Raw genomic sequence first — 20,292 nt, forward strand, 5'->3', positions numbered from 1 at the left:
AATTTAGTGTTGTGTTTAAAATCGGTAATCGTAAAAACCGGCATTGAAAGATAATATAAGTAGTATTTTGTTCTTAGATTATTATCAAATGGAGAGTTGACATCCAAATCCAATGAGAAACTTTCCAGCGCGTAGCACGATTGGTAGCACGTATGTTTCATAAAGTTTTCATAGATATCTCTGTACATATATTTTTTATATTTAGGGTGTTTCTCATGCTTCCGCATCTTGCACGAAGAATTATTATTCTTTCCGCATAGAATACAGATATAGGCTCAAAAAGACTTAGACCCAGAGCCATAAAACCAGTTAAAAAAAACAAATAAATGTTATATTGACTGGGTTCTGCTATAGAGTATAGACCATAGACTACTTAGTAAATAGGTAATAAAACAGACTTACTGTAAAGCGATCCTACCCGCTTTACAGGTTATTTGACTGTTGTAGTTAGAATGAGAGAAGTATAATTCAAGATGATACAGATACAGTTGTCATTTTTATTTTGGTCTGTGGTTGACTTCCACTAAAATATTAGAAAGGCCTTAAAAGAGTCACGTCCAGGGCCGTAAAATAAATTTAAAAAAAATATTTTTTTGAATACATACTATTTGGCGCTAAATATCAAAAATTCAAAATTTACAGTCTCACAAATAAATTATATAGTAATGGACATTTATTTTGTCGATAAAGGAAGGCAAGATGAAATTGAAACATTTTATGAAGTAAGTAAATGCCCGCATTTGTTTACAGAGGTTTAAATAAATAGTTAGAGTAATAAGAACCTTTTCAAGCAATTTTTTTTCACTGTCCCAATATTTTGTTGATTTTTTGGCGCTAAAGCTTAACACAATATCACCCATTGATGGGGATTGTCAATGGGGATTAGTGGAATAACCCGTATTTTGGTGTAGGGAGTCATGACGCTTGATGCAGCAGAAGGCGATCGGAGAACAAAACTGTTCAAATCGGTGTCATACACGGTGTTTCTTGTTCTTTTTATTTAAGGCGTTCATGAAGAGCTGTTTAATACCTATATAACATACTTTAGCGTTCACCCTAGTCTCTTGTGACTCGTGACTTACCGACCTTTACGATTAACATTACGACACAACACAACACAACACAACAAATGTGTTTGCGCCTAGAGTTGCTAAGTATATTTAATACTTAATAGGTAATACTTACCTAATTATTGATTTTTTTTTAAACCTATATTTTTTATTTAAATCTTGTTGGCCAGGCTTGTCAACGGCACAGGGACTATTATAGGGGCTACCCGAAAGCATACCACCCTCTGCTTTACTTCAAAGATCCAGAGTACGCGTACCAATGCCCTCCTGAAATGACTACGTAAGTCAACTTCTGTTTGACTAGGTAGTTACCTATCTTCCTGCCGCCCAGTGGCCTTAGAATGGTAGATAATTAGTAGGTAATGAAACTGGTCAAGGGCCCTACTACCATACCGCTTAAAGTAGTGACGTTTTCATATTGTTTTAACATTTCCAATATAAGACTTGTAAGAATTTAAACAACTAGAGGATGCCCGCGACTTCGTCCGCGTGGATTCAGATTTTTATTGATCCCGTGGGAACTGTTTGACTTTCCGGGATAAAAAGTTGCCTATTTCGATTACAGGGACGCAAGCTACATCGGTACCTTTCATAAAAATCGGTTAAGTGGATGGGTCTTTAGGAATCCCGCGGGAACTCTTTGATTTTCCGGGATAAAAAGTAGCCTTTGTCCGTCCCCGGGATATAAGCTAACCCTGTACCAAATTTCGTCAGAATCGACTACACTATTGGGCCGGGAAAAGGTAGAAGACAGACAGACAGACACACTTTCGCATTTATAATATTAAGTATGGAAGTAAGGAGTAAGGATATTGAAACATTATTACCTACTTTAAGCGGTGGTAAAAGGCTTCGGCCATTGCTTATTTTAGATGACGTTACGACCCTTGACTTCGACTTGATAGCTGGTAGTAAAAGATGCAGACTAAGATGGGAGTGGGCTAACTTGGAAATAGCTATAAGTTCTGCGGTTACCACAAAGTCGTGCCGCGAATTAATTTAGCTTTCGGATTCGATGCCGCGTAGACACCAGTTAGGTAGGGATAATGGATTTAATTAAAATTGCCATAATTACCCCGCTTCCATCTTAGACTGTATCATCAGTTCGTCACTTATCTACCACCATAAGATCGCAGTCAAGGCTAACTTGTCATCGAATAAAAAAGAAATAGGTAACCTACCTAAAAAACTGTGTTCTGTCACGACTACGAAGTTATGTGACGCGATAGATATATTTTCATCATGAGATGAAGACTGTTCTTTCCACGACCTTTCTTTTTTTTCTGAGTGGTCACAACAAATTACAACACTGCAACGTGTTTGTACCATAATTCAGTTTACAGTCTTCCAGTTTAATATTCTAAAAAATCTGTCTAGGTTTAAAAATATTAAACCATTGGTAATATTTTCAGGACGTATCTATCGTTCCCGAGTTATCACGTGAAGTATAAGCAGCCAGTGGTTTTGCCTGTTGCCGGTCACCGTACAAGCGGTATTCCTCCCTTGCCAGACCGCACTCTCGCTGGGCGCTTTAATAAAGCAGCTTGTAAAGCTTTCATCAGATAAATTTCGAAAGTTGTAACACATTACTGTTGTCGAGTGTCGTGACGCGAAATCAGGCGACCGATAAAGACGATGTAACTATGTAAGTATATACATCAGTCCGTCGTGGTGATGGCGCGATGACTTCTAGATGCTCCGATTGGTCGATCCCATCGTGACTCCAAATTACTTTACAACACCTCACAACAGTAATGTACCTGTCGTCGAAGAAATCCGAGATTTTGGCAAAATATATCTAAATTCTGCACAAAGCACCAAGTCGACCAGATGTTGAAAATAAAGATAACGAATAATTATTTTGAACTGATTTATTATTATTTTACGCTACTAGATAATACATAAAAGATTAATTTATTATTATTACTATCCATTTTCTTCGATCATTAAGACAACTGGAAATTATTTGTATAAAAGTGCGATACTTAGGTATAATCTCACTTCTGATGTCCAACATCAGAAGTGGGATAAATAATAAAACAATCTTCGAAATGAACACTTTTATAAATATGTAGGCGTAAACTACCTACAGTCGAAAGTAAAATGACGTCGCGAACTCCGGTATCCTCGCCAAAATCAGCTTAAACTCGCTCATGCCAATACTGCCGCTTTTGTCCAAGTTGATTTCTTTTAATATCTGGAATTGGAGAATAAACAGATTAATGTGAGTCAATTGAAATAGGTACAAAGTACCAATCCTCGAGAGCTTTTCAATCTTGTCCCCTCACCACCTTTTTACGCTGTACCTACAGTACGCTGGTGCGCCATCATTGCTCATATGGATGCATGGCTAGGGTTTGAAATACCTACTCTTCCTTGATCAACTAGAACTGTAGGTCACGGAATCACCATCAAATTCTAATTCTAAATAATTTATTCAATTTAACTTTTACAAGTGCTTTTGAATCGTCAAAATAATCTACCACTGGTTCGGAATGCCGTTCCTACCGAGAAGAACCGGCAAGAAACTCGGCGGCTGCTCTTTTCAAGTGTTCATCGCCCCGGAATGGGAGATTCCTGTTGAGGGGAGACGCAGTGTTATAATCCGGGCTTTTTCTAGGTAAACGCATTCCATTCTAGGCCAAATAATCACTTTCTATCACGTGTATTGTGGTGAAGCGTGCGGTTATAGTGAATTAAAAAATTGTGAAATAAAAAAATTTCAAAAGAAAAATAAAACCGACTTCAAAAACGACAAACACTAAAAAGTAAAAAATAACTTTTGTTTAGCTACACGTGTAATGCACCTAGGTATGAAGTCGAGCGAGCATATTAAAACAAAATTAGAAATCCAAGAGTGAAGCTCGCCCGACTTCATACCTAGGTGCATTACACGTGTAGCTAAACAAAAGTTATTTTTTACTTTTTAGTGTTTGTCGTTTTTGAAGTCGGTTTTATTTTTCTTTTGAAAATTTTTTATTTCACAAATTTTAGTGGCCCCACTGTACTATAATATGCTGTGCCCAGTTAAAACCCTACTGTTTACTAAGCTATTACACTGATCGCGAGCAATTTGCTCCTATCCATTGAGGAGTTCTGTTCTCCATCTCCGAAGATATTCATCAGATCTTCACCAAATTTATATGGGACCACCTGCACAGTATACCCTTTCAAACAAAAAAAAAAAAAATTCCAAATCGGTCCAGGGGTCTTTGAGTAATCGGGGAACATACATAAAAAAAAAAAAAGATCCCGACGAATTGAGAACCTCCTCCTTTTTTGGAAGTCGGTTAAAAAGTACCTAATAAAGTAAATAACGCAGTTAATGTATCATTAAGAGAAAGGGTTCAAAGTAATACCACCTGTGGTAATACGTACCACATCAGCAATCTTCAGTTTAGATTCTTTATTCAAAAAATTGGTACGGTTATTTGGGTCCCAAGTCAAGCGATCCAGGATAACGCAAATGTCTGAAGTTGAAATCTGGTTATCTTCATCCATGTCTGTAAAAATAAAAAGTTTGTTATTGGTTTGTGATTCATTTGTCTAGCTACCATTTGTATGGGATTACGAGAGAGAGCGCTATCTTACTTATTTCCTCGGATAGAGAGAGAGAGAGAGAGAGGGTTCATAGATTTAAAAAATTACAGATTTAAAAACCTACAGATTAAATTTTTTTTACCAAAAACTTGAAAAGCCCATGCGGCTTTTACTTCAGGCGGGCATTCAGAGCTCATAGCAGAACATAGGTCCAAGAGATCTTCGAAGGAGAAGCAGTTGTCCTTTTGAGATGAAAACACGCGGATGAGGCGATCTTGGAAAGGGTTATTCTGCAAAATAAATGTATTATTACTATAATGTTAAAACTGTAATGCAGCTAATGCGATAAACCGATATGTACTTACTACAGCAATCAGCTTCTCCTGTAGTCTCCCAGAGCCATTCGTCTAATTACTAATAGATAGTTTGTGACCATGTGAAATCGGTGCCGTTTTCGAGGTCTCTTCTTGGAACCATGCGAAAAATCGTAAGTCTATGCTTGGAACAGTGATTACGAAAATAACGACCATTTTCAAATACCTACAAGATCGCTAGCTTATAATTGTACCTATTTTAATTTTTTAAGCGGGCATCCTTCATTAGGTTTCTTGGCGAGCGAACGAAAATAATTTTTAAATTCAAGATGGGGTAGTCACATTATTTCTTTTCTGTGGTGTCTTGGTGTCCACAGTCAACAAAAACGCAACCGTTTTTTTCTCTACAGTTTACATACACAGTGCCTACACTGGGTTTCCAATTAATGAATCGAAATATTTAAGGAAACCTAATTAAGTAACTACCTAAACAATTACCTATAGTACTTAAACACTTACTTTTAAAACATGAAACTTTTTAATAATATCTTCCTTTTTAAACCGATGATTGTAATCCTTCTCGATTTTGCCTGGGTCGATTGAGTAAAACTTTTTCATCAAACTGTAAAAGTTTAACAGAAAGTAAAATAAATATAGGTAGGTACTTAAAATATATTAGGTACTTAGGTAGCGACTACTTACTGTAATATCTCTCCTTTATTCAAATAAGTCAAAGAAGCATAGTCCTCCAGGACATCTTGGGTCAAACCTGGATATTTTGTTTCACACATACCCATGTTTCAACTTTTTTTTTTTATTAAAAAAACAAAGCCTCTCTAATCGGTAAAAGCGTTACAAACAATGCAATTATAGATTGGCTTTTAATGACTACATTAAGGATATCTTATCATGATAGTGTGATTAGCGATAGGGAATTACGTAGCAGCGAAGATGATTTTACTTTTCCGGCGACCGCTTGGGCTGTTGGTTGTAGACTGTAGATGTATGGATGAAGGAAGGATGTTAGGTCCATTTTCCTTTTGCGTGGTAGTAAGTTTTTGACAAGTAATAATTATAATATTAGAGCGATGTTCATACTGTCACTACAGTATAAGTGAGAGTATCTACGAGTATATTACTTAGGTACTCAACAAGATCCTAAATCTCTGACGGCTATGTTGGAGTGTTCAACTAGTACCTACTAGTCCCACCATGGAGACTCTTGACACCGCGTCGCGAACAGAAGCCCATTGAAAGACGACCAAAACTGGTCGGACATACACCAGACGTGAGTTCAGCCGTCAGAGATTTATAACTATCTGATGCCCACGACTTCGTTCGCGTGGATTAAGGTTTTATAAAAATCTTTCCGGGATAAAAAGTAGTCTATGTGTTAGTCCAGGATATAATCTATCTCCAATCCGAATTTCAGCCAAATCCGTCCAGTAGTTTTTGCGTGAAAGAGTGTTAACACACAAATACAAACTATCGCCTTTATAATATTAGTGTGATGGATACCACTCAGTCATGATAATTTAAACGCTCAAACTTTACAAAATACCTACCCATAAAAAGTAAAGGAAGTTATAAAAATAAACAACTTTTGGGTTTCAATGAAAAAAGTTTATTCTTGCTGTACATTACAAAAACATCTGATCCGAGATCAAACTCAGTGATAGTAACACATTTTTACTAAAGAGTTACTAGTTAGTCGAGTCACACTTTAACACTACTTTGCACAGCATAATAGTTACTAATAAAAAATAAAAGTAAACAAAAAATTATTATGAAATTTGTATTTTTTAAGGTGCATACAGACTTCTGTGTTGTCGTGTGTTGCTACGCGACAGGCGGCAATCGCAGTCACAATCGTGCACACTGCACCATGCACACTAGTATGACGTGGCGCATTCCATGCCAGCCGATTCATCGATCGTTGCACCGTTGAATTGTGCAACAACACCTAACAACACAATTTAATGTATGTATTCAGTGCACACTAGTCGGTCATTGCGCATTGCATGCCAGCCTATTCATCGATCGTTGCGCCGTTAAATTGCGCAACAACACCTAACAACACAATTTAAAATATGTATGTATTACCCACTTCACTTGGAAGTGAATATATTTATAGCAGTATACTTTGATTGATATCTCCTTATTTATCCCTTAAAAATACAAATATTCTTTTCGACAGTCCCGGTTTTGACTATTAACTAACATAATTGAAAGAAAATATATTATTTATGTTAAAATTTTTCTTTAAAAGCATACTATTTTTACAATAGTGGTCCACTAGGGTTATCAAATTATCAGAATTTCTTTAAAAACATTTTTTGTATTTTTTTATTACATTTTAGTAATTTTTAATATTAAAATACATGAAACTACAGCTAATTTTTATTAATATTATAAAATTGATTTGTTACCTGGAATCTGAAACATTTATCTTTGAACCGATTTTCGTAGTTTATTAATTTAATTTTTAAAACAAACAAATTGCAGTTAAAATTATAATTCCCAGAAAAGCTTTAGTATTAAAAATGGTGCGCGGCGCGAGTTTTTGAAACGAACGCACAGTACGCGCAATAAGGTTCGTAGTAACTTGAGTCATATTATGTCCAGACTGATATATTATACAGTAAAAAATTACATGTCTACATATTATACAGCTTTAGATTGCAACACCAATTGTCATCATAGCCACTCTAATTAGAGAATATCATCCTTAAGACGATTTCCCCAAATATGTAGACATGCTAAACAACAAAATATCCAGACTGATATACATACAAAACATTGCACCAGTCTACATATTAACAGCTTAAGATTGCGACACCAATCGTCATCATACCCACACTAATTAGAGATTATCGTTAAGACAATTTCCCCAAATACGTAGATATGCTAAACAACAAAATAAAACTATAATTAATTAAAAACAAATTAACAGTAAGGAAGCACTTATGAATCTTGTCTGTGACTAAATTAGAAGCTATTTGAATCCATAAAATGCTTGCCAAGGGACCGTCTTCAAATTACGTCACTAACAAATGAACGTTGTCCCTATGGGTCCAGTCGATAAAATCGATACTTCACGATATCGATACTTCACAATATCGATACTTGCACGATCGACAAGAAATTCAATAAAAAATCTGGTTATGTCAATTAAAATCTATGGTTTATGCAATTTATTCAGTAGACAAGCTCACAGGTTAGAAACCTTTTTTTTAACTAAATAAACATGCGCATGACTGCTATCACACCAAGTAGTAAGTGATGAAGCAGTCTAAGGAGGAGTGCACCTGCCTAGAAGATGCCTTACTAAGGCAAAGCCATAAGAGTTGCGAGAGTTGAGAGAGCCAAAAATAATATTGAGCTGCAGAAACAAAATACGTTAAGAAACCTAATATGTTGTTTTTCAAATAAATAATAATACTAACTAACGTCACAACTAAACTGATGGAGCCGTTGCACATTATACTCTCATTTAAAATCACACACATCACCTTTTAGGAAAGTCCACACTGTCAAAACTGATTTGTCTTCTGGCCCTCATTTTCGCCGCTTCCTCGAATGAAGGCATAGAGTGTGACCTAAAAACAGCTATTTTCTCCAACATGCCGAAGCCACTGCTATTTGAATTGGAATTACTATCGATATTGACCATTTTATCTTGCAGTATATTTTTGGATGTACTCCGCGGTTGCTCTTGTTTCATAGACCCGTCGTTGCAAGTATTTTCTTTGATCTGAGAGGTCAGAGTGCAGGGTATTTGCTTGGTTTTCATCTGTTGGTAGGCGGTTGCGGATATGTATCCCGATAACTTGTTAGTTTCGGTTGAGAGTTTGATTTGCTCGTCTTGGAAACACTCTTCGACTGTACGGCCTTGGATGATCGCGAACACGTATCGACGAGCGAGTCTGAGGACGAGAAATAACACATATTTTGGGGTATTAATTGAAAATTGATGTCAATTTCATCATTTCTGAGGTTTTTTATTTATTTATGCAGATACAAGTTATCCCTTGACTGCAATCTCACCTGGTGGTAAGTGATAATGCAGTCTATTATTCTCTATTAGATAGATATACAGGGTTACTGGTAATATGTCGGCAATCCGTTAAGGGGGTGTGGGCGAAGTAATTTGCAACCAAATGACCCCTTATGACCCCTAGGCAAATGTCAACCATTTTCGAGTAATTTGACTTTTTGTGTTTTTTAGAAGAATTTAAGGTATGCAACTTTGAAAATTTATAAAAAAAAAACCAATGCATGAATTTTTTTATTATTATTATTATTTGCTTGCTAACACTTCAATACATAATAATCAACCATAAAATGACACTTATCTTTAATAGTTTTCAAATCACAGCTACAAATCTGTACAAGTTTCATAATTTACACCAGGTGGTCTGACAAAAATGGTCGATTTATGTAAAAAATTACTGAAGAACTTTATCGGCAGAACACATGAAAAACATGTACAACTTCTCAGCTACCCAACGAGATACAATATGGTACCAGAAATCGGAAAATGGCCGAAAAAAAATACAATTATTTTTAAAAAGACGAAATTATCTGCAATCAAAAATTACAATAATCGTTTAGGAAGTTTAAAATAATTACGTAGATAAGTTACACTAAGCCATTAAAACTAAATTCTAAAGTTCATTTTCAAAATGTGACCCTCTATTTCTTATGCACAGGCGCATTCTTTTTCTTAATTGAGATTTTACTACATTACTTGTCAAATTGGTTCTTATTGAATTAGCTGCATTTATTATTCTAATTTTCAATTCTTCGACTGATGGCACTGGTGAGACATCGTACACTAGGCTCTTCATATGTCCCCAGACATAATAGTCCATAGGTGTCAGGTCTGGACATCTTGCTGGCCAAGGAATTGGGCCTCCTCTGCCTATCCATCGATTGGGAAAATTAGTGTCTAACCATTGCCGAACTGTTATTCTCCAGTGTGCTGGACATCCATCGTGCTGGAATCTCATTCCTCTTCTTATTTCCAGAGGTACGTTTTCTAATAATGCAAATAAATGTTCTCTCAAAAAAGTCTCATACGAGTCTGCATTCAAATTATTAGGAAGAAAATGTGGACCAACTAAATTACTATTTATTATACCCATCCACACGTTTAAAGAAAAACGTCGTTGTGAGCCTTTTGATCTCTTTTTGTTTGGGTTTTCTTCTATCTTAGGTGCCCAGAAGTGTGCATTATGGTAATTCGTGATCCCGTCTTGGTCGAACTTGGACTCATCTGTCCATAGAATTTTTCTAAAAAACATATTATCTTCTAGGTCTGCATTCAGCATGAATCTGCAGAAGTCCATTCTTCTTACGGGATCTCCTTCGTGTATTACATGCACAGGTGTGTAGTGGTACGGGTATAATCCTGCAGTGTGTACAGTAAACCACACTTTCCACTGTGACATTCCAAGTTGGTTTGCCACAATATTTGTTGACGTTCTGGGGTTTTCTTCAAAACAACGAAGAATTCGTTCTTCGTCACTTGGAGCGTACACACGTGGTCTTCCAGAATCGGATTGTCTCCTCTGCACCCGTCCCGTCTCTCTAATTCTTCGATAAACATCACTGAAGACAGACCTGTGTGGTACTCGGCGGCCAGGAAATCGGCGAAGATATTCACGGCGAGCGGCCAAAGCATTGCCGTCACAATATCCATAACAAAAAAGGATATTGGCGTATTCCTCATTGGAGTACTGGGTTCTTTCTGCAGCCATTAGTCCTTTTGACGCGCCAAATTGTCGGGAGAGCAATAAATCAGAGTCCAATCACAAGCCAAATCACAGAGTATGCCAGAAACAGTCCATAAGAAAAAGCCAGGTCAATTCACTTCCAAATTCACAATGATGTAGGTTCCAACTTAGGTAGAGATGATCTGTACAGTACGAGTGGCACAAGCAAACTGTAATTTTTTGCAGTTTTGCGCAAATTATGAAACATTTTAAATGTCTTATCTTTTAAGTCTAAGAATTTATAAATACAATACAATTAAATAAGTTAAGGATCCCACCCTTCACCTAATGTTATTGTACTTGCCAGTGCTTTAATTATTATCCTATTCTCTGAAAAATGTTAGGCAAATCTGGCTATTTATGCCTTTGTTTTTTCTATCCAGTCACTAGATAATGTTTTTAAGCTCTTCTTATCCGAGAGCGCTGATTTGTGCACGTGTTCACACAAAGGATTAAAAATGTCATTCTTGGAACTCTCATTATTTTTAGAGTGTTATTTTTAGAGTTTTATACTTCGAAAATGAATTGTAAGATTAATTATAACTCATTACTCATCCTAAATAAGAAATAAGAATATTACCATAAAATTCGACGTTGAGATATTATTTCGTATTCTTAAGACGATTTCATTTTTTTCACAATAATTGCATTTTTTTCGGCCAATTTCTAATTTCTGGTACCATATTGTATCTCGTTGGATAGCTGAGAAGTTGTACATGTTTTTCATGTGTTCTGCCGATAAAGTTCTTCAGTAATTTTTTACATAAATCGACCATTTTTGTCAGACCACCTGGTGTAAATTATGAAACTTGTACAGATTTGTAGCTGTGATTTAAAAACTATTAAAGATAAGTATCATTTTATGGTTGATTATTATGTATTGAAGTGTTAGCAAGCAAATAATAATAAAAATAAAAAAGATTCATGCATTGGTTTTTTTTTATAAATTTTCAAAGTTGCATACCTCAAATTCTTCTAAAAAACACAAAAAGTCAAATTACTCGAAAATGGTTGACATTTGCCTAGGGGTCATTAGGGGTCATTTGGTTGCAAATTACTTCGCCTACACCCCCTTAACAGATTGCCGACATATTACCAGTAACCCTGTATAGACAACTTTATTGCTCACAAAACAAGAAACAATAAACTAAAAACTAAAATAGTAGAGAATGGAAAGTTTAAGATATTCTAAGTTTCTTGCTGGTTTATTCTCGGTCGAAAAGGTGTTGCGAACCAGTGAAAGATGATTAATTTAACGATTCTAAAGCACTTGCAAAAGTTTACCTTTCTACATATGTATTTCTATTGGCATGGAAGAGAAGTAAAACTAACTTGAACAGAGTATCAGAGGTGGACAGCTTGGGTGCTGCCAGCTTAGCGGCGTGCGGGGGTAAGGTCAGCAGCTTGCGCGTGAGCTGCGCCAAGGCAGATGCCTTCTCCCTGAACCCTGGAGACGACATGCGCCAGCCGTGTAGGCGGAGTGCTTCTGTCACCGCCCACAGCAGCTTCTGTGAAAACAATCTTACTCTATTGTTGTGTTGATGACTGACACCCGTATTCACAAACGTGACTATGAGGTCTCATAATGCGCTCGAACGCACAGTGTGGGTTCCACCAATCAGATTACTGTATCACGTCAATTGACAATGATCTGATTGGTGGAACCTATACTATGCGTTCGAACGCACTGTGAGACCTCATAGTAATGATTGTGAATACGGCCGTAACGTCTAGTGCCGTGGTCAAATAATACATGGATGGAGTAACAGCTTCAAAATGCGTGTCAGTTTTTATATTAAAAAACCGGCCAAGTGCGAGTCAGACTCGTGCACTGAGGGTTCCGTACTCGGTAACTGGAAAAAATATTTCCAACATTTTGCACGATAAATCAAAAACAATTATGCATAAAAATAAATAAAAATCTGTTTTAGGATGTATACAAGTAAAGCTCTTTCATAAATGATACCCTACTTGGTATAGTTATCTTACTTTGAAAATTGAAACACATTTTAATTTTTTTTTAATGATGTAACCACAAATTCACGATTTTCAGATTTATTCCTTTACTTGTGCTACCTACCTACCTGCCAAATTTCATGATTCTAGGTCAATGGGAAGTACTCTATAGGTTTTCTTGACAGACACGATGGACAGACGGACAGACAAAGTTATCCTATAAGGGTTCAGTTTTTCCTTTTGAGGTACGGAACCCTAAAAACGTTGAATTTGATTTTTATCTTTATCTTAAGAGTTAGACTGATAACATAAATTAAACCTAAATACACGCAAACAAAGTCGCGCACATAATATCATCGACTTTTTTTATTCAATCCAATTTTTTACATCACACGTACCTTCTTGTGAGTTTCATTTAATTCAGCCATGGTTCTCGTAGCCAGCACTTCGGAAGCACGTCTACTGAATGCCACAGTCTGAGAACTGCCAATGCTGTCGCCACCGAACGACAAACTCTTCGCAATTTTACTCCTACTATTATCTTCATCGTCGAAATCTCTTTTCCTTTTCAAAAACTGATCACTAGATGTCCCATCTTGGCTTTTAGTCTCTGCCTGTCTTACCGGTGAACTGAATAAAGCCCGTTTAGACTTCATAGCCTGATGAGGGACGGATGAAGTCGTTTGCGGCATAGTTTTCCTATGTTCTGGACTAACAAATAAGGCCCTTTTTAGCGATTCTCGAGGCTGCGATCTTGTTACCATATCTGAGTCCATAAGCAACCGTCTCATAGCTTTTTTCTTGCTAGATCCCCCGCTTTGTCCTTTAGGGGTTTTTCCTGGGGTTTTTCTGCCCGGTGTTTTGCGAGAGGGTGTTTTTTTGCCGGGTGTGCGTCTCGTTCGTGGGCTTTTTCGTTCGGCCGAGTTGATCAGCTTTCTGTGTGGAAAGAAACTTCGAAATTGTCTTTGTCAGTACATGTTTATGGAAAATTGAAGTAGTTTATTATTTTCAATTTAATCATTGTGCATTAAGTCAAAAAAATACAAGTAGATATACAGAAAGTTTAAATAAATCTGAAGGCTGTTTTACACCGAAGCAATGATATATGGCAAAAGGTAGAGCACATAGTCCAAAAAACTGATAAATGTTGAAGTTCCAAGAACTTCGCACGGGAAAGCGTAGCGTTGAAAGATCCCTCACTAGGTGAACTGACGACATCAAACGAGTTGCAAGCCGCTGGATTCAGGCGGCGCGCGGCGCAAGATCACAATGTACATCTATCGGTTGATAATGATGATGATGCTACTAGGTATTGTAGTTGAACAATTCTAGAGACTTACTTTTTATCAATGAGGACCATCTTGGAATTGGTGGCCTGCGCTTTCTCGTTGATGGTGGCAGCGCTGCAGAACGCCTGGCGACGACGCGCCAAGTGCGATAATCTTCGACCTGGAGACTTCACTTGTGCCATCCTGATACATTCATAAACTTTGGTATTTTACTGTCCTATGTCTAAAAACCGGTCAAGTGCGAACCGAACTCACACACGAAGGATTCCGTATAGTCATAAAAGAAATAACACATTTTAATTATTTTTTTGTGATATAGCCACAAATTCACGATTTTCTGATTTTTCCCTTGTACTATAAGACATTACTATCTGCCTTCATGATTCTAATTCAACAGGAAGTACCCTATAGGTTTTAATTCCCTTAAAGGGTCATGACAGACAGACGAAAAAGTGATGCCTTTTTCGCTGAAGATATTTAAAATTCGTTTTCTGTCTTTTTTTAGCAATATTAGAAGAAAAAGATGCAGATTCCCAAAATTTAGTTCAAAACATCAGAATCGACACCAATATGCTACTCGGTTATCACCTCTCTATAAAACATCACACTCACTTCAGTCGAAGAGCTTTTCTCTTGCTGGCACTGCTCGGCGACTGTAGTCCCCCTGAGTGGACGTTCACACTAGTGTCTGTCTCCCCCCCCACAAACCGCTCCCCGTAGCGTTGCATCAGCAGTTCAAACTTCTCTGAGTAGCAGGTTACATTGTAACTGGAAATAAATATTGGTTGTTTCAAACTGGCTTTACGGCTCTGGGCTCTTAACATTTTTGAGCCATAAATATTGGATAGGTGTTATGACAGAGAAAGGATTAAGTTATTACATACAGAGGTTCTACAAAGTCGTCTGGACAGAGAAAGCGTGCGGCAAGTGCGAGATGAAAGAGCAACCCGATCTGGCCTACGTAGTATGTCGATGTATTGTCCTGGTCGTCATTTACCAGGAAATCAAAGGCCTGGTGCAGATCAACCGCCCATTGTGCTAGATGCAAACTGTGGAATCAACTCCCATCGGCGGTGTTCCCACTAGATTACAACATGGGGTTATTCAAGAAGAGAACCCACAAATTCCTGAAACGCCGGCAACGCATCGGCGTTACCTCTGGTGCTGCACATGTTCATGGGCGGCGGTAATCACTTAACACCAGGTGACCCGCCTGCTCATTGCTCGCATTTTAATTTTTTTTTAAAGACTACTGTGTCTATATTTATACTGTCTGTGGCGTTACTTAGCGCATTCAGTCCATGATACACAAGGAACAACAAGCTTAATCCATACTTAATACTATTAATGCGAAAGTGTAACTGTCTGTCTGCTAGGCTTCTAAAGCTCATCTGTTTAACCGGTTTTGACTAAATTTGGTTATGAAGATAGTTTTCATACCAGGAAAAGACGAGTTACTTTGTCTCGAAAAATCAAAGAGATCACAGGATTTTTGAAAATCTGATCGAAGTGGCGGGCACCTTATTATCATAATTTAGTTACATTATCATTTATCGTGAATATAACAAGATTAACATTTACAAACCAATTCAATTTAGGTTAAAATTGGTTAAGTGGATGGGCTGAACCAAAGCTAACAGACAGACACATTTTTCCATCTATAATAGTATGGATTGTACAAAAATATGGGCTATGATAATATTAGTTTTCATATTAAGTACATGCTAATTAAGCTAACTGTGCATAATGCAATACAAATAAATGCACAAATTGCATTGTATAAATTATTATACAGGAAAAAGAAATTGCAAACGTAGAACTAACGAAACCAAGGTTTTCTTATTATTGTAACCCAGATTTATAATTGAAACCTTTTCTTGCATTCGTATTGCATACCTAACAATTATTATTATTAAGAAATTGATTAACATTTCAATAATTCGAAACTTTGAACTGGAAACTTGATATTAAAATAACATAATAAACTGGTCAAGTGTGATTACGATCTTGTACCGGTCCCCTACCATCATTCAAGATTATGTACTTTTTAATTTACATGGCAGCCAATTTGAATTTTTTATAGCAGAAATACACACTGAAAATTTCAACTATATACCTATTATGATTCATGAGATACAGCCAGACAGACAGACAGATGGGGGGACAAAAGAAGACTAATTAATAAGTTTTCAGTTTCTAAAAACGACTGTGAAGTAGGCCAGGATCTACAAATGGTTTAAGTGCTGCCGGATGATAGCATAAAACAATAATTTATTTGAAAATTAGTTAATTAAATAAATAAAATAGAAGCAATGATGAACTATTTTGGTTCTGAAAATGCAATGAAAATGAACACATTTTTGCATTTGCTTATGGTTAGTGATAAAAGAAAAACTTCAATGGCACTGTATCTAAGTAAAAAGATTACAAAATTACTCACTAAACATCATGGAACTTGCATTTCAGCACCTCAGGCCACTCTGTCTCTAAAGCCTCAGCTTCTGTACCCATTTTCAACTGAATACTTCTATCACTTATACTTGTATTTGCCTCCGATTCTGTATTCAAAGCTTCCTTATTTAGACTGTTATTCAATTTCCCTAGAGATACATCATCAGCTATTTCTTGAAAGTCATCAGGTATTCCTGGACCTGATGGTATGTCCACGAAGGAAACTTTTTTGGTTGGTGTCCTAGAGTTAGCTTCTATGTTCAGATTTTCTTCTCCATTAAAGATAGGAAGGAAACAATGGTATTTTTTGAGCATCTGTGTCACATCTGTGTTTAGGATTGTGACGGATGGCGGTGGTAAGACTCCTTGGAGTGTTTCCTTGAAAAAAATCAGTGAAACTTATTTACTTATACACAAATCTTTATACTAAGTTGAAGATCTAATAGTATTTCTATACTTTATTCAATGTTACTCATGGAAAAGGGTACCTTATCTTTCTTGAAGACCTGTCAATACAATTTAAAAATTGTGTCCAAACAATGTAAGATGCCTAATGCCTGATGTATACTTTGTTAGACGTAGGTGAAAAGTGTGAATATGAAATGATTTGTAAAATTCAGTGTGAAAATGGAAATAGGCCTTTTTGAAATACCTAAATACTTAATACTAAAAGCATATTATACAATAGAAGATTATGTAAATGATAAAAAAGCATGGATTTGACTAGCTACAGCAATGCACGGGGCTGCAATTGCTTGTATAATATGGAATATTATTGTAAATTGAACAATTGAAAAGAGCAACAGCCGAGTTTCTTGCTGGTTCTTCTCAGTAGGAACAGCATTGTAGATTATTTTGACGATTCAAAAGCACTTCTAAAAAGTTTATTTGAATAAAAATCTATTCTATTCTATTCATACCTCAATTTTCCTGACTTTTCTTTTGTCATATGCTTCATAATCTTTGAGGAAGCACCAGAATGGCTCTTGCTTTGGACTGGGTTCCACATCTTCTTCCTCAGAAAACATATCCGGAGAACGCACACCACTGTCAAATGATGCTTCATGAGAGGAGTAGCTTTGATCTAGATTCCACTTTGAACTACCATCTTCTTTCAATGAATTTTCGTCTTCATGCTCTAAGTCATTACTCTCAGTAACTTTAAGATTGTTTAGTGATTCCATAGTATTCTTTTCATCACTATCATTCTGTAAACTTACATCCTCAGACACCGGTACATTATTTGTCAGTGAATCTACATCTTCGTGCATGTTTAATGACATGCTTGCTGTGCTCAAAGCTGTGATAGGATCTACTATAGGTTTTAATTTTTGTACATGCTTCAGTATGGTACCATTGAAGGACAGTTCTCTTATTGGCAGTTTGAAAACACTCTCGTCTTGTTTCACGTCACGGAACATCGGTACACTATCCACCGCATTGTTGCTATTCTCCATAGTTGAGGTTATAAACACTGTACGAAACCCTTCGGACTTGGATTCTTCAGAGGACACTGGGACGGTTTCCGATTTATCATTTAAATAATGATTTGTCACGGACGAATTCTCGGACAGTGAAGCCGCGAGAGAAGTGCAAGGTGACTCGACTTTAACTAAATCGTTGTCGAAAATTTTATCTACGTTATCCACAACCGTGTTCAAAGGACTGCATTCTTTAAAATCTGTCCCATTATGTTTTTCTGTAGTGGGTTGTATAACAGTAGACAAGTCAATGTTACCTCCACTGTTCGAGCTGTCGCAGTTGCTGGACGGTGCACTCGACACGCGATGGTCGAAATTAACAATGTTAAAACTTCGCATATAACGATCGTACAAAGAAAGGCTGTCGCTCATCGAAGGGCAATTTGAGTCCTCTAAAGATTCCATCACCACCTTCGATTACCACTACATTTTTTTCTTGATTATTAAGAGTGTTGTAGTTGTAGCATTTACCAAAACACTACTGCACACAAATAAGTTTTGCGATTTGCGAATGATATAAAAAAAGTGCACTGCGCCCGCCATACACATTACACGGGCATTTTTATTATTTAATGTTACAGAGTACCCACTACCCAGTGTGCTAAATTATTAGAAATTAGAAACACAGATCACTATATACCAGTCTAGAAATGCAACCATAGTAATTCTATTAATCTGTGAATGCAACTATATGTAGGTACAACAAAAGTGACAAAGAGACCTACCTATTATCTTTTTTTTTTTCTCTCTCGTCTGGCTTTACAAAGATTAGCTAATGTCAAGTTTGTAGTTATTTGTAACAATTAAACTATACAAGTATGGACACCGTCTGTGCCGGTGCTCACCGACATACGCACGGTACCCCCTTAGAGCGCTTTCCAGTCAGTTTTAACAAAAAAAAAACACCAAAAAGGCAGAGCACGCCCGCCAGCTAACACCAACACAGACGAAGTCCACCTATTATCTCACATACCTACCTAGTGATTATTTGGTGATTTACATAGTCTTTGTTACTTTACTCTATGATTTCTATCGTCGAGCACAGACCAGTAATCTGGAGAGCAAAGAGTATGTAATCACTAGGTACGTTATAAGAGGCATCACTTCCGTTTTCTTACAAAAACGAAAATTATGAAAATGTATGAGATGTATTGCATGCTTTAATACCAACATTATATCACTCACACTGATAGAAAGACAGTACTGCCAACATAACCAAACAAGCAGCTCTGCTAGGGTTCTTCCCGTGATCTTCCTAACTTTTTTTGAAATTGAATAGTTAGGTTTAAAATAAAATAATAGAAACACAGAAAATTGTTTGCATTTATAATTATTATAAGACTTCAGTCAGTAACTAAAGACAATAGGTATTTAACTATCACCTGAAGTATAAAAACAAATTTCAAATAAATATAATTATCATTTAGAATAATTAATGTGTATACTACATCAATTCAAATCAAATTAATTAATTTAACTAGTAAGCATATCTGAGCTCTAAGCACGATTCATGTTGTTAAACCAGGAATCAGGGGAAAAAATCTCCAGTCTCCGTATCAGCATGTATAATCTTCTAGCCCCGTTACTCCTATTCACTGTTTACAACTGTAAAGTTAAAATGGTATGATTTAATTTAACTACCATACTTTATAAATTAGTAATGAACTGATTAATAAATAATCAGTCCAACAATAAAATATGTTGGTATACAAAACAAGGTGGTTGAGTGTCTTGCCATTACAATATGTCAAAGTTATTTTACTTTATGCTCATACAGTTGGTATCTGGAAATCAGGGATAGTTAGATTTATTTCTTCAATTGTGCCACCAAACCTAAGTAAGATACTCATTATTATAGTTCACTGGGAAGTACTGGAGTTATTATTATTACAGTTTTGATGATCAGTAGGTATATGAGTACGATTTTTACTGGCTCTTTTGAATATACTTTGATGGTCCTATCTTTAGATTGCGTTAAACTAGGTAAAAAGCCGAACATAATGCAGAAATTAGATGGTATAGACTTAAGTACCTACCTAGTTACTTTATATTTAAACACCTAATACCTCAAGGTGTTTCAAAAAGGTCCTGACAGGCGTATAAAATTCAAACTGACCCTATAAATGTTTTGTTTCTTCTAACTAACTAGTTACTTACGTATTTTTCTTTTAGAAAAATTTCTCATAAGTATACTTTTCCTGGCGCCTAATTTGCTTGATTTATGTGACTAAATACACATTCCCACTATGGATTAACAAATTAATGCTCAAGCTACTTTGTTTACCAAAATTTGTAAAAATATTTTAGAAAATTTCAGGTTAATTGACATTTCGACTGACTTTTTAAAACCAAATAGTTATCATAGAGTCAATGAGAATAACCTAATTTTAAGGTGAACCTGAACGCACACTTAT

At 36.3% G+C, this 20,292-nt stretch overlaps 3 protein-coding genes and 1 long non-coding RNA gene across 6 annotated transcripts; 1 reads left to right on the forward strand and 3 right to left on the reverse strand.

The window, feature by feature from the left end:
• The first annotated feature begins 581 nt into the window (after positions 1–581).
• LOC123875671 lies at positions 582–2,928 on the forward strand. The gene is made up of 3 exons (XM_045921638.1): positions 582–722; positions 1,241–1,350; positions 2,483–2,928. Exons 1-3 carry the CDS (start codon positions 666–668, stop codon positions 2,634–2,636), a joined length of 321 nt encoding a protein of 106 aa, XP_045777594.1. The 5' UTR covers positions 582–665; the 3' UTR covers positions 2,637–2,928.
• A 190-nt stretch (positions 2,929–3,118) lies between these two features.
• LOC123875670 (calcium and integrin-binding protein 1-like) lies at positions 3,119–5,806 on the reverse strand. 2 transcript variants are annotated; one of them, XM_045921636.1, is made up of 5 exons: positions 5,627–5,806; positions 5,444–5,546; positions 4,753–4,900; positions 4,449–4,573; positions 3,119–3,267 (listed from the first exon to the last, which is right to left on the reverse strand). In XM_045921636.1, the coding sequence occupies exons 1-5, from the start codon at positions 5,719–5,721 to the stop codon at positions 3,157–3,159; spliced, it is 582 nt and encodes a 193-aa protein (XP_045777592.1). In that variant the 5' UTR covers positions 5,722–5,806; the 3' UTR covers positions 3,119–3,156. The 2 variants fall into 2 exon arrangements, with proteins under 2 accessions (XP_045777592.1, XP_045777593.1); XM_045921637.1 differs by having other exon boundaries at positions 5,605–5,734.
• A 724-nt stretch (positions 5,807–6,530) lies between these two features.
• Positions 6,531–18,499, reverse strand: LOC123875677. Of its 2 annotated transcripts, none has more exons than XM_045921656.1 (7): positions 17,318–18,499; positions 16,387–16,775; positions 14,559–14,714; positions 13,998–14,129; positions 13,056–13,593; positions 12,034–12,209; positions 6,531–8,850 (listed from the first exon to the last, which is right to left on the reverse strand). In XM_045921656.1, exons 1-7 carry the CDS (start codon positions 18,281–18,283, stop codon positions 8,433–8,435), a joined length of 2,775 nt encoding a protein of 924 aa, XP_045777612.1. In that variant the 5' UTR covers positions 18,284–18,499; the 3' UTR covers positions 6,531–8,432. The 2 variants fall into 2 exon arrangements, with proteins under 2 accessions (XP_045777612.1, XP_045777611.1); XM_045921655.1 differs by having other exon boundaries at positions 13,056–13,608.
• Positions 18,500–19,181: 682 nt separating this feature from the next.
• On the reverse strand, positions 19,182–20,278 carry LOC123875690. The gene is made up of 2 exons (XR_006798193.1): positions 19,915–20,278; positions 19,182–19,483 (listed from the first exon to the last, which is right to left on the reverse strand). It is a non-coding gene; the product is annotated as an uncharacterized LOC123875690 (long non-coding RNA).
• Between the last annotated feature and the right edge of the window lie 14 nt (positions 20,279–20,292).

This window comes from Maniola jurtina, chromosome 20, assembly GCF_905333055.1.
Source record: "Maniola jurtina chromosome 20, ilManJurt1.1, whole genome shotgun sequence".
Classification (NCBI taxonomy): domain Eukaryota; kingdom Metazoa; phylum Arthropoda; class Insecta; order Lepidoptera; family Nymphalidae; genus Maniola; species Maniola jurtina.